This window comes from Dermacentor albipictus, chromosome 7, assembly GCF_038994185.2.
Source record: "Dermacentor albipictus isolate Rhodes 1998 colony chromosome 7, USDA_Dalb.pri_finalv2, whole genome shotgun sequence".
NCBI classification, from domain to species: domain Eukaryota; kingdom Metazoa; phylum Arthropoda; class Arachnida; order Ixodida; family Ixodidae; genus Dermacentor; species Dermacentor albipictus.
In genome coordinates this window covers 68402365-68417091 of record NC_091827.1, presented here as the reverse complement: position 1 = coordinate 68417091, position 14727 = coordinate 68402365, and the positions used below count along the sequence as shown (strand labels likewise).

Sequence of the window (14727 nt, the reverse complement as noted above, 5' to 3'; positions counted from 1 at the left end):
CAGACAGAAAGCGCTATCAGTGCCGGCACAGCATAATGCTGCTGTAAGTGGCACTGTGCGAGCTTGACGCTGCACGTTCTTGGGCATCTTGATAAAGAAATAACCCCAAGGTTGCACGAGGGGCAGCTCGTACACTTCGCCGCAGCTAAAGCTACAGCAAGCGCACTGTCCCGACGAAGTGGCAAGGAAATAAAAAAAGAAAGCTGCTAGTTTTTTGTAGCTGGTTGTAGCGATCTTCCTAACTACTGATTCTAAACTCTTAAAGACATGGTGCCTTCCTATGGAGATGCAATCTATTTTTGAGTACAGTCGAGTGCCTCTAGAATGAATGCCTGTACAAGAAAATGACCTGTATACGAAGGAATAATTCTGTCTCTATTGTGAGCTGTGCAGTGCGTGACCTTTACAATGAAGTGAGCTGAGTAACAAATAATTTCGGAGGGCCCCGGAGCTCTGTTATAAAGGCGTTCGACTGTATTCCAACTAATGTCAACAGCTAGGATAAATACTTCAACATAGTCAGTGAGGCTACTGGCCCAACCCATTTCGGAGCAGCCTTTGGAGCAATCTAAAATGCATTTAAGAGCAGTAACATCGAGTTTCGGAGCAGGTTCATGGACACAATTGCAAGCTATATTATATGGGGCTTTTACAGTGGGCAATGCAAGTGAAAGCAGTAAGTGCTCATTGGTCTATAAATTCAAACACTAATATGACCCCCCCCCCCCTTTTATAACAGTCCTGGAATGAAGTGGTGGTGTCCTAAGATGTGCTGAAAAAAGCGCAGAAGCACTTGGACATGCTATGTGCAGAAAGCATTTTGAAAACCTTCATCGTGATCTTGTTCCTATAAATGTTTCCTTTAAGATGGAGCACTCTTTCGAAAAATGGTACCGCAAGTGGTATGAAATATTTACTTATTTGTCCCTGTGCTGTGATTCACTGACCACCATGTACATCTACATTGCAGCCATCTATCAATCATCTACATTGCCGACGCTTTCACTTGTCACGCAACTCGATGTGCGTTGTGCACCATCGCGAAGTGCAAATATACGTGCGTGACCTTTGACTGCGCACACGTAATGCTGTCAGACTACACTGTGATCAGCGAATTCACTTTGGAGCTTCCTTCCTACATGCAAGCTTTTCCATCCACTCGCCATTCCATCCAGTAAGCATAAAAACAAACTTCACGAAAGCGCTTGCGTTAGTTGCTGGCATGTCACTTGCAGACCCAATCTCGGCTTCCTGCTACCAATCTAACCCATTATCTGACATTCAATCAAGGAAGCGGTTTACAGGTCCAAACTTGTCGAGACGACCTGCCCGCCACCGCATCAGCTGGCAGCGAATTTTTGTCATGGCCGTATACGATACAGCAAGACTTGAACCAGTGGCGCTTTATAAGTATCCAATGGCAAAATTTGTTGTTTGGTGCCAAGTCAACCAAAATCTTGGTAGTGGCCGTACACTGTTCTTACGCCGTGAAAGCACCACGCCAAGTGGGCGATAGGCAATAAATTGAATAGTGGAAAAGTTGTTCACGGCTGCCATGTCTGTGCCAATGTGCGCGTCATGTTTGGAAAATCAAGCGAGACACCATACAGCGTTCAAAACTTCAGTCACCATTTTACATCGGTCATACAGGAGCACGAGATCTGGCTCATCACCAGTGCGTTCGCTTGCTGCCAGGAAATTGAGGTTGTCCTGTTGCCTATGCAACCTGCACACATTGGGGTGGAGGGTATTTAATATAGACAGCAACCTGCGGAAGAAACATCAGTACAGTCGCTTGACTCGGCCCACCACGGAGCTAATGCAGCCGCTGGTCTACGCCATGCCATTTTAGATGGTGCGGTAAAATGGTGCTTGAGGGCATAGTTGGGTTTTTTGAAAGAGCAAGCAACCTTTTTGGCACAGGCTGGGCACAGATTTATCATATTTTACTGAAATGTAGCAGGATGTAGCAGAGTTTGCCGCTCGGCACAGTTCGGCGCAATTGCCGCAGCGGTAGCATGACTGCATAGTACTGAAGGCAAACGTAACCATCTACTAGCCAAAAAAGAACATCATAAGCCACTCTTTGGTATGAAAATCTATGCTAAACAAAGACAGTCAAAGCTGGTGCACTGCCATCTTTGATGTGAAGTTCAACGTGTTGTCCTGAATCACTACAGTTAATTAGTGCTCTTCCTTCTATCAGAAGACCTTCGACTTATGCAAGGCCTTCGACATGCGCATCTACTTACAAGTGCTATTTCAGTTCTTTTCATCGCATAGCAGCTCATCCAGTAGAGGTCAATATCAGCAAACAATTCATTTTTGTAATTATGCCAACTGGACTGATGTAACCTAAATATATTCATGCTACAGGCCCAAATATTTTTCTGCGACATTTGTGCTGTGTTTCTAGAAAAATATATAAAGTTGGAGGCCTTAAGAATCTTACACTCAGTTATAATTAATGACTGGAGGAACTATGTTACCGATTTGCAGATGGTGCATTTGAAGGTAAACGTCAATAAAATCAAACTTGAGCTTTGCCATGTTGCCAGGCGGCGAGCTTCACTGCCAACCTGGACATTCTCTCCTCTTTTCTCAACTGCCGTCCGCAAGCAATATTCCTTCCCCGCCTTCTCCCATACCAGAGCCAAGGGATTGCGTCACGCTTACGTCATGCCTCTTTTCCTTTACTTCTTTTTTCTTGCTCTTCCTCTTTTTGCTGTACAGCACACTACCCAGTGGCAGCATACTGACACGTGTACAGTTTATCTTTCTCGGGTGACTACGTTTCACCGCTTAACAAATGTTATCACGCAGCGCAGGACACGCCTGCATGTATAGGAAGTCTCTGGAATGCTATCGATGGTTCTATCCGCTATGCTAGGAGAATGCCAGCAAACTTGAGAGTAGGAAAAATCAAGAGGCAGACATAGACAAAGAGACAGGAAGGTGGCTGGACTAACAACTGAACTTTATTCATGAAAACAGCGTCCCCCAAGTCCGTACTGAACATGCGCAGGCACACCCAAACAAACACAAAAACACGGTCACCACCTTATCTATACACGTCGACAGCTATCAAGAAATAAAAGCTCTTTCTTGGTTAGGAACACAGATGGTGCGCTTACACTACAGTTCAGTTGTTAGTCCAGCCACCTTCCTGTCTCTTTGTCTATGTCTGCCTCTTGATTTTTCCTACTCTCAAGTTTGCTGGCATTCTCCTAGCATAACCATGTACCAACTAGCCCAACAAGCCACTCTCGTGAGTTCTATCCGCTGTCTGTCACCGAACCTTGCGTAATCTGATTGCATGTATGCGCGACGCAAATAGTGTAGAACTTTGTGGAAGACACGCGGGCTCCAGCAATTAGTCTGGAACATCCGACGATTGATGTATAAAAGCCGACGCACTTGACCCGTTGATCAGATTTTGACGATCACCGACTGTGTTCGTCGTTGTCACCGTTCTTTAAGTGTAGCCTGTTTTCGTGGGCACAGGTTCGATCAATAAAAGTTAGTTTCGTCTTTCACAGTATTGCTACTGTGTTCTTCATACGTCACTCCACGTGACGATATGCCTCCTGCATTGGATGATTCGAGGTCACGTGCTATAACTGGCGACAGTGCGGGCAGTGCATCTTACACATAAGCATTTGTGTGTGTCACATTGACTCTCAGGGAAGTGAGGGCTCCCTCGAGAAGAACAGCGTGCGCTGGCTTCTGTTAAGAATTTCAGCCATTTTCATGCCGTGCAGCCGTTTCATACTTTGCAGACACGATTGCCTTCCTCGTGATTTACGCACTGAACTGCGGTCTGCTTGCAATACCCAAACCTTGTCAGGGGCCTTTGAAAGGAGTACTGACACAATTTTACAATGGAGCTGTTAGAACCGTGCTGGGTTTCTCGTGACGTTCGCAGAGTCTAAAAATAGCATTGCGCAGCATAGCTACACGGCGAGTGTGGGTGGAGTCTAGCGGGGGAGAAGGAGCAGCGCTGCGGGGACACAGGTGATGTGACGTAATTGCTCTCTGATAAAAACCTGCATGCTTGCTTCGGCGACCCTCTTTCTCGTAGTGGATAAAAAAATTATGCATGGCTCTGCTATCGCAAACACCAGACACCAGTGGAGCTGGGGAAAGCTCAGCAAAAGTTAGACTAAGTGCACGGTTTGGCACTCCTTTACTGACTTTCCCCCAGCTCCACTGGTCTCTGGTGTTTGCGGTAGCAGAGCCACGCATTATTTTTTTTAAAGTCATAGAAACTCGACTACATGTTTCTTGCTTGTAAAAAGTTGACAGCTGTCACGTACAGAGGTTCGGAAGCATTTACTTTTTTTTGGGGGGGGGGGGGGGTGGCACTAAGGTTGGCCTCATAGTGCTGGACCTGGCATTGTAGATGTTATCCTCATGCCATGCTGAATTTTGCTGACATCACGTAGCAAAAAGGCTAAGTATGATGACGTTGCTAATAAACAAATTGACAAGGGTGCATGGGGGCATTTCCACTGGCTGTGTTTGTGTGTGGCGGCCACAGCAATCATAGATAAGCAGCAAGTCAACATATCATAGCGTCGTGACACATTAGCTAGTTAGGTGGGTAGAGAACTTGAAATTGGTTTGTAGAAACAAGTATTATAATAGATATAATTTAGCATGCTCTGACTCTTGCAAGTGCTTCTCTTTGTAAAGTTCTGAAAAGAACAATTATGGAGTTTTACACGCCACAACCACGACCTGATTATGAGGCATGCCATAATGGGGGACTCTGGAAATTTGGACCACCTGGGGTTTTTAACGAGCACCTAAATCTAAGTACACGGGTGTTTTCGCATTTCGCCTCCATCGAAATGCAGCTGCCATGGCCGGGATTCGATACTACGACCTCTTACTCAGCAGCCCAACACCATAGCCACTAAGCAACTATGGCGGATGTAAGGTGCAAGGGACTTGAACCTTTCATCAATGCAAAAAAAAGACAGTTCCAAAATGTCACATCATTATTCCTTGAATTAGGCTGATGATCTTTTAATCAATGGAAGCCTCCCATAACTCTGTGAGGAGCTCTGGGGCCCTACCTGTACATACTGTTACTTGTAATTAATTATGATTAATAAAGATCTGATTTTGATTTGATGATGATGGTGTGGAGTGGGTGCAAGCATGAGCAACTCTATTAGAGTGCCAGTGATGACAGAATTTCCAGCAGCACATACATACCAGCTATAGTAGAGAGGAAATAATAAAACTCTGACGACTCCATTGGTTGCTAATGCGAGCCAGCTGTTCTGTGGCTTCGACTTCTTGAATGTAGAACCTAGAACGAAGGAAATCGCACTGGTAAGTGGTGCCTGTTTTGTTGATGGGCTACTCTGAGCAGTGCCAATCCGCTTGCTGCAGATGACCTAATTTTCATAAGGATCCAATTTTTACTCTCTTCCTACCTGGCCCCATGTGCCTGCCTATATGATACAGTCGAACCTGGGATCACAAAAAAATTTTGATACATAGGTAATTCAGTATCTAAATCTTTTTTTTAAAATGTGCAGCTTGCACTAGTGGTGCAAGGCTGGAGTCAACAGCGGAGCTTGTGATCACCTAGCTTTTAGGGGGCTTGCCCAAGTTGTTTGTAGGTTTTGCAAGGTTATGTTAGGTTTTGATAAATTGCTGGTAGGCTTGGCTAAGTCATTTCTAGGTTTTGTGAGGTTATGGTAGGCTTGGCTAAGTTGTTTCTAGGTTTTGCGAGGTTATGCCAGGTTTTGCTAAGTTGTCTCAGTGGGCTTGACGCTGGAAGTTTTCAAGCAGTCGCAGGCTGGGATCGCTTTCTCGGTGACGTCTAGCGTTCAGGCGCCGACTCTCTCATTCCTTGGACTGAAACTCGGGATCCCCAACTTGGCGTCGCCTCTTCTCAGCTGCAGCTTCGGCACAGTGTTTCGAATCAGCTCGGCAGCGATGCATCGCTTCTCGCTTGGCAGTACGGCACTCTTCCTGGTAAGCCGCTTCTTCTTCAAGTGTCCGGACTTCCTTGGGCCTTCCCATGGCAGCAGCATGTATTTACAGAGTAAAGGAGGCGAGAGGTCTGTTGCCTTGCCGGTAGTTTCTAGCTTTAACTCGCCTGTGACGTTACGACTCTGCCCTACGAGTGTTGGGTGCGAGGAGGTTACGTGGCTCAGTGCTCTCACAGGTGATTGCTAGGCAACGTGAGGTGGTGCACAGCTGGACTGAGTTGTCTGGTAACGTTCCATGGTGGAACAAAAGCTTAAACAGCTCCGCTGTTAAAATGTTACACAAAAATTTTCACGCAAATTTTACAGCTGTTCAATGTAGACAATAATTTGTTATATATGGCTTCGATATATCTGGGTTTGACTGTATGCCATTCTAAAATTAAGGGGGCCAAAAATGTGAAATATTGAGCCCACATACACTGAGGTCAAGTGACATGGCAAGTGACATTTATTGCTTGCAACAAAGTCATTTGCAAGTATGCTTGTATAACTAGATCGAAAGAAAATTTTAAAAAGTACCTACCTCGAACTAAGTCAATGTCGATGAGCTCTGCCTTAATCCTGGCAGTCTTTTTGGGTATCGCGTTGACACCCTGTTGAGACAATGTAAACAGTAATGATTAATGTAAGCATGATAAAGAGTGAACTCAAAGCATGCAGGTTCACAGTTTGTGATAGGAATGAACCCTTAACAACCGATCGTAAAGTACACTTACTCTTAGGATACGCTGCTCTAAATTTCTGCCCCATATATCCTTGTCGTATGCACCAATCTGGAAGAGAACCACAATCACACAATCAGACAGCAACCTACACCAAAATCTGCACAATATAAGACTTATTTCAGGCGTGATATCAAGCAGAATTTGAATAGCACGGAAAAATCCAATGTCTTTGAGGCCAACTAATATAGCTAATGCAGTAAATTTAACATGAGACACCTAGGTAGCAGCACTGACATTTTACTTTAGGCTATTTTGATGACACTCACAATGCATATTTTGTGTTCGCAAATACAGCCGAGTACATTTAAACGAAACTTACTTGAACCTAATCAAAGCAACCATATACAGTGGAATCTCAATAAACGGAAATCGCTTAAACGGAATTGCTTCTTAAAGGGCCCCTCACCAGGTCTGGCCATTTTAAGCTGACAAGCGCAGAGCATACAATGCGTGCTAACGATCGTGTTTACAAAGAATTACATCGCTACACACTGCAGAAAGGCGTGAAATTTCAATCCAAACGACATTTTCCGTTTCCCTCACGGCAACTACGCTCCAAGCCGGACGGTGACATACTCGTGTATTTGCGCTCAAGTACTGGTGTCTGCAGTGCGACGTCGCTCGTGGCGACAGATGACTTCGAGAATTATTCAAGACAACATCTGTTATCTGTGTGATCTGTTGCTTGAATTGACGAATTGAAGTGTAGAGAAATAATAAAACACATAAGTGGAATGTCTGCGTGTTTTTTGTTTTACTTCGCACCGAAGCAAGAGAGATGTACTTCCACTTTGTCTGCTTGTTCCCACGGTCATGCAGTCACGAAAACTATGCCATTTTCTACCGTGTTCCAGCGCATGATCATGCTCTGCGACCCACTTGTTCTGCCTCGGTATTTGTGTAGCACTGAATTATACCGCTAGTCATGCGTCCTTGTGCACAGCGCGCAAGAACGTGTAACTGCGCAAAACGATAACAGCTCACGCGCAACGCTGCCAGCGGAAGTGCGTGGCACTAAAAAACAAAAGACGAGGAGAAAAGAAAGATGAAGATGGGGCCCGTGACGTATGTCTCACACGATCCTCGAGGTCCGGCATGGCAGAACACAGGGAAGGAATTTCACTTGCGAAGGCTAGATGGGGCGAGTGGAGAGAGTCTCGCTATGCAGTGGAGCTCGTTTTCTGAAATCATGTCTTCGCAGCACTGAAATATTTCTATCTCAGCTATTAATGCGCCAATTTGAAAAGTTTTTGCAGCAGAACACTCCCTAGAGGACACGTAACAACTTCCAGCATATAACTGAAATTTGCTATGGGGCCTGGTGAGGGGCCCTTTAAACAGAACACCATCCTCATGGTTGGTTGGTTTGGTATTCATACAATTGTATTCAGCTTTGTCTCTCAGTAAAAGAAACTCCTGATAAATGGAACCAATTTTCCTGGTCCCTTGAAGTTCCATTTGAAGAGAGTCCACTGTGCTTAGGCCACCGGCTGTTACACTGCCATATCAAACAGCAAGGGAAGTATTCTGCAAAAGCCCACCTAGTGGACTCTTACAGAATGCCTCCCCTGTAGTCTGACTACCACATAAGAAAGTAATGCTGAAGAAATGAGGATACCATTCCAATGGACAAATGTGCCATTGTGATGTCAATGACTCCTGTGTAACATGCACTTTGAAATGACAATGAAATAGCATATAATGCTTACGTTCACTATGATAAGTGCCATTAAAGTGATTAACAGTTGCCAGTGACTGGTAAATGAAACTGACCCTAATTTGTGGAGAACAGGGGAGGTATTCTGTGAGAGTCCACCTAGTGGACATGTCCATATCATCTGCCATTGAGGTTCTGATTGGCCGGGCTGTGATGTGCGTCCGCAGCTGCCAGATGCCGCAGCCAATCAGCATTTCAGCAGCAGGCAAAACAGACATGTCCACTAGGTGGACTCTTACACAATACCTTCTTAGTTAGTGCTGTGATCCTGCACAGGCTAGGTTAGCAGGCAAAATCGTGGAGTTCAAATTCTGCAGTGTTATGCTTTGAACAAGACAAGCGTGCAGAATTTCAGGGTATCGTTTTGCTGATGCACACATATTTCTTGTGCAAAATGAAACAAAGAAAAATTGAAGCAGAGCAGAATTACATTCCATTTTCACCCAATTGAGGAGGAGACATTAATACCCCCTAAAAAAGTTTAGTTTCTATTTAAATGTGCAAGACACTTCGAGGCTAAGCATAATTATTGAAAAGAAAGAAAAATATTTTGCAGAAACCTTTTCAGCAATAGGAGGGAGACACCAGGAAGAAAACTAGGAGTGGGCTTCACCCCAAGCCACCTATGGCTCCGTTTCGAGTTTGTACAAACAGCTTCCGTCATATTGGGATCATATGTGAACCATAGGTGTACATTTCGTTTCCTTTACGTCACATGTGCAGCATCACTGCAGCTGGAGATGTCACACCGGTCCGTCTCCTCGGACCGTGCTTTCAATAAAGAGCGAGTTGCATGCTAAATCTTTTTTTTCGTTCAGTGTTCTTACTCTAAACCATCAAATGACGGTTGCTGCCCGTCATTCAGTGTTGGCTGAAGACATTTAGCAAGGAACTTCACACAATACCAAAACTCGGCAAGAAAAAGAAAAGATTCTGGTAGGCAACACTGGCTTGGAGCTGAAGGGAAAGAACAGCATTGGGAACTGGCCGCCCAGGTAGTCAAAGTGTTCGGCCTGTAATTTTGGGCTGAATAAAAGTCTTATACTACTATTACTAGGCAACACCCGTCCAGGGTTAACAAATGTGCTCGTTACTATTGAAATAAAGGAAATATTTCATGAATTTTGAGTCCTTTGTTTAAATTTAAAACTTGCACGAAGAAATGACTTTTTATTTCTCTGCAAAAAAAAAAGCACTCCATGCTGCTCACATAGTACCTAACTATAAACAATGATCACTAAACTAAACTAGACTAAGCTTCGTGAATGCACAATGGGATCCCGGGTAAAAAAATAGACTGATCAGATGAACTGGTTTATTGTCAAATTCCAGGTCGCACAGGTGTTTCATTTTTTGCTGGTTTCAGGTGGTTTGAAGTGGTTAAGTTTAGAACAAGTTAGGTTGGACTAGTTAACATACAACTGATCAGCTGGATTAAAGACTTAAGTATAAACCCCATGCAAGCGATGTTGAGTGCAACAGCGACAAGTGACGCGATAGAGGCAGCTGTCGCATTCGCTTGTTAAGTCGAACCCCATGGGAGCAACGACTTTGAGCGACGTCTCCCCGGTGTTGTCAGTATGATGGCAGCAAATATACGCCGAAACTGGCGCGACAAATGCTTTGTTATTTGAGGTGGATGTGTTTTGCTGTAAAGCGCAGCACAAGATATTTCTGAAGATCTTGCAAAGTTTGGCCGTTCGCTCGTTCCATGTGACGATCAGTAGTATTGACTGATGTACATCCAGTTCCGGCTCCATGCCATTCACTAGTTGCTCATATAGCACTTTCGGGTGAGGTGCGACGAATTGTAGATTTCCAGAACCGAGCAATCCAGCGACAAGAACAAGTGATCTGTTCACGCGACGGCCCGTTTCATTGCTTAAAGCCGTCGCTCGTCACACACAAAATCGCTCTCATTGGGTATGGACAATATTGTCAAATTCCCAGTTCGTACAGTTCTTTCTTTTCTGGTGGGTTCATGTGGTTTGAAGCAGTTAGTTCAGGCCAGGTTAGCCATGGACCATGCAGTCGAACCTACAGGCAAGCAGTTAGATGAAACGCATATTGCCAAATTGAAGGCTTGTACAGATGTTCATTCCTTGCTGGTTTCAGGTGATTTCAACTGTGATTGAGTTGGGCATCGACCCAGTCGAAGATAACTGACCAGCTGAATGAAATGGTGACATGCCAAATTCTCATTTAATACAGGTGTTTTTTCTGCTAGTTTCAGATGGTAATCGAATTCTCAGGTCGCGCACATGCGATTTCTCTTATTTATTTTTTTCCTGGTCTCAGGTGGTTTGAACCAGTTGGGTTAGGTTGACCCAGTCTAACATCTTCGTACATGGTTCCTAACACACGATATATCGCTCAGTTCCAATGCTTACCTTTTTCTGATACCATACCAGCGTGTCATCGAGCCCCATATCATTATCCGGCTCTCGGAATTGAACACCTGCGAGCAATGAAGTGAGGCAACATCTTGGTTATCGGCCCTCATTACACAGCGGGCACCTTGCCACGTGCGGGTCCCCCCGGCATCGCTCTCTTAAAAAAAGAACTTTCGCAATGCGCCCATGCGCGTGTACACTCCTAGGCGTTGCAGGAACAATCACGCTCCTTTGAAGCGCAGCAGCTCCAAGCGTTGCGCAATGCTCGCTTGTGCGCGTCTGGCTTCTTGGCGTGTGGACTTATACAGCAGCGTCACAGACGGCTTTTTCTCGTACGCAACGGTGAAGCCCAACGCCTCCGGCGCGCGCGACCCAACCGAAACGACCCGGTGATCGACGAAATTGAAACTACATATACGGGGTCGAACGGTCAAGCGACACCTGAGCACTCGCGCCGCAACAGCTGGGATTCGGCCCCGGCCACCGAAAGGGTTTTTGCGAAACGGAGAAACCTGCCCGCAGAGCGCGAATCAATAGAATCGCGTGGGAGAATTCCGTTACCTAGATACATGATGGACGCGTGAGGAGGCGGGCTGCGTAATTACTAGATATATGTGTTAAGACCGCGCGGCCAGCGAAGAAAAACGGCGTCGCTCCCAGAACAAACTCGTCAATTCCAAACACAATCCCAGCTGCTCGTCAATATCCGTGTACGGGGAGCGATCAATCAGCGAAAAGCGGCCGCGACTTCTGCCGCTGCTGAAGCGGTTGGACGTTCGTTCGTCCGTACGTGCGTCTGCTAGCTAGAAACGTAACCGATTGAAGAGTACGCCAGCTCACACGTGCAGAACCAAAAGCACCCCGCCACTACATGCATCCCAGCCAGAGCAGCGCTGTTTACCGATTCAGCCCGTCAGAAAAAGATATGCGACACGATCATCACTTTTCAATTAAAGGAAACAGCCTCGATCGCTTGGTGACGCGTCGAATCTCGCGTCAATGCGTTTGAGAGAAAAAAAAAAAAAAGGCGCAGTTTCTTACGGCACACTCCTCGAAGCAATCCATGCGAGTAAATGAATCGGCATTGAAGGCGCTTCCTTTCACAACCACGATCACATCATCGGATCGGCGCACCGCGATTGATCACGACGCTGGGAGCAGGTTAGGAGCTCACCTCGGCCGAAACCGCAGCCCCGACGATCACAGATGTACGACGAGGCAGCGAACCGCCGATCGTCTCGCGACTGAGCAATTTAGGCAGGTGGCGTCGTACTACCACAAACGCGACGGCTCCACGGCGACAGGTCTCCCAGCTGACTGGCGATGCAGACCCGATGCAGACTGGCGATGCTGCCGTCGTGCTCTTGCCGATCCTGCCGCACTAGACCGCGGCGCTGCGCCGTCGTGCATGAATCAAAACAGACGCAAAACAGCGCGCAAGACACGCCGTAGAAATCGAGGAGACGGGGGCAAGGGCGAAAACTGGTTGCCAGGCCAACGGGGCCGCCAGGCCTTGCCAGCCTGCAGCAGCCGGCGAGGCCCCGCTCTCTCGCCTTCGGCGCGTAGGTTTTGTCTTCTCTCTCTCACGCACACCTTCAGGCGTGCTCGAGATACTACAGCCACTCCGCCATCCTTGCTAAAATTTATGGCGATGAACTCCGCTGCGCTGTGACGCGACGCTACAATCGCTTCCGCGGTGCGCAATATTTTATGGAAGACTGTGGCTTGATGGAATCTAAAGAGTAAAGGGTGTATGTTGTCGCCTTTACCCACGCACACGCATTTTCTCTCTCTTTTTTTTTTTGCAGCTTAGTAGTTATAAGAGAAAATTCACGCAACCAGTACCCATCGCACCTAAAGATGGCACGCCAATCGCTGCAACGCATTTTTTTCTATTTCTTGGGTCATTCGCTGCACTGCAAGGAATTCGCTTATACGCGTAACTTTCGCGTGTTTACGGTGCGTCGGATTTCAGATTCTTCAAAGTTCGCATGCCGCCTTGCACTGCGAGCATGTAGTTGCTCCAACTTGCGCAAGGCAGTCTGAACTTCCAGACAATATTAGCACTTACAGGCCACTTTGTTTGCAATTTCTTTCAGATCCGTTTTTTTTTCCGGGCTATTGTAAAATTGACAAGAAAGTAGACACATTTAACGACTGCTCCTATGCAAGTGATTTGCAACAGGTCATGCAACAGGTGGTGCCTTATTACAAGGGAAGCTTACATAAGTCCTAAAGCCCTACTATTGTTGCCACTACTAAAGCAGTTGAGACTTTGTGCAATCTACACATGAGGACCTGCACAGCTTTTCAAATGCAAGTGTTGAACATGGTTCCAAGAAACTGGCTTTGGCTTTTTAACGACACGATGGCCCACTGTAGAAAGGGTGAGTGGCTATCTGCCTAGGCATAAGTATAATATAGCTTTAATAAAGGTCAATGCATTCACTGACTAGTATTGTGCGTGAATACAACATTCCTACATTAGAGACAAGATGAGAAATTAAAATATTAAAGTGTTTTGTATGCCCTCTAAACTGGCTATTAAACATCGACACATGCAGCTACACGGAACAGTTCTCTACCTGCGTATAAACACATGCACAGAACGTGCTCCCTTGCTTCACAAGCTCCAACGAATATGAAAATTCCTTCTACCCTCATACACTCGCAGAATGGAATGTGTTACCCGATTGTCTTCACTTTAAAGTCAACCTGAAAGTGGGTTTCAAATGCACACTGCAGTCACTCTTGCAATTGCATATCATTGCATAGTCCTTCACCCAATCCATTCCATTTTTCTCACATCATATCCAGTCACTTTCGATATATTAGGTGTACCAACAGTGATAAATTTAATGTATGAAGGCTTCTATTCTATGCAAATTTTATGTGTTGCTTTCTTTTCTTTCACACCGTTGCCCACCTGCTTGGTCTTCCTGTAGACCACAGTATGCATCTAAATAAATCCCCCACAAAAAAAATTCGCAGCCTTTTGACTGCACAAATTTTCTAGAGCTGCATTTGCCTGGAAAAAAAAAGGTATGGGTGAGCGAGCATTTGAAACGTTTGAATAACAAATCAAATATTGTCCCATTTGATTCAATCCTTGAACCAAATAGTCATTCAATTAGCTCCTCAAATCATCACTATTCATAATTTGTCTAATATTTTGCACCGTTGACTGTACACAATTAAACATTAAATTCAAGCAAAAATGCAATATCTTTCATCTCACGCACAGTGCTGATAACATACTAGAACACATTTCATTGATGGAACAGCAGGGCTTTCTCGATTGAAACGAACATGATCACTAGCAATAATATGTTGTTTATACACAGTATTATGCATTACGCACTGTTAGGTTCTGCAGTCAAACCTCGTTACCATGTACCTACTTATTAAGTAATTCCGGTTTAAATATAGCCAGAGATGAATCTCCTACCCTGCAGCTGCTATTGAACTTGTATTGGCTGACTGCATAAGCCAAGGTCACTTAGAGCATGCCAAACGGTTCGTGCATAGTATTTACTTTTTTGGCGCGAAATCTGCAAAATGTCATGTGCACAGGCTATAAATAGGGAAATTTCAGTGCGTGGACATTTCACAGAGTGTAATTGCCACCGATAGCGATGTCAAAACATGGTGGCCATAATATGCTTCCCGATCCGGCAGCTTCTGGCACTTCTAGGTTGTTCATGCCAACAATGTGGAAATGGACGCCGGCCCTTCTGTATCCAACGCGGCATGTGCATTGACCATCACGAGGGCTTGCGTACAGAAAGGGGGCCTGATGGAGAAACTGGCTCACGGCCTTGCCAAGTTTGAAGATGTCATTTCCACGGCGGCAAGTGAAAACCAGACTTCTTGCTGCCTGC

General features: G+C 45.5%; 1 protein-coding gene across 3 annotated transcripts in view; it reads right to left on the bottom strand.

Annotated features, from left to right (window-relative positions):
• phtf (putative homeodomain transcription factor) overlaps window positions 1–12449 on the bottom strand; it is a 56945-nt gene extending 44496 nt beyond the window's left edge. The window contains exons 1-5 of one of the 3 annotated variants that reach the window (XM_070522336.1): window positions 12021–12449; window positions 10844–10911; window positions 6728–6784; window positions 6535–6604; window positions 5224–5320 (exon numbers count right to left, since the gene is read on the bottom strand). In XM_070522336.1, the coding sequence (XP_070378437.1) occupies window positions 5224–5320; window positions 6535–6604; window positions 6728–6784; window positions 10844–10882 (263 nt within the window). In that variant the 5' untranslated portion in view covers window positions 10883–10911; window positions 12021–12449. Of the gene's footprint in view, window positions 1–1629; window positions 1727–5223; window positions 5321–6534; window positions 6605–6727; window positions 6785–10843; window positions 10912–11887; window positions 11959–12020 lie in introns of those variants that run through there. The other 2 variants (XM_070522337.1, XM_070522338.1) reach the window with 2 other exon arrangements.
• Between the last annotated feature and the right edge of the window lie 2278 nt (window positions 12450–14727).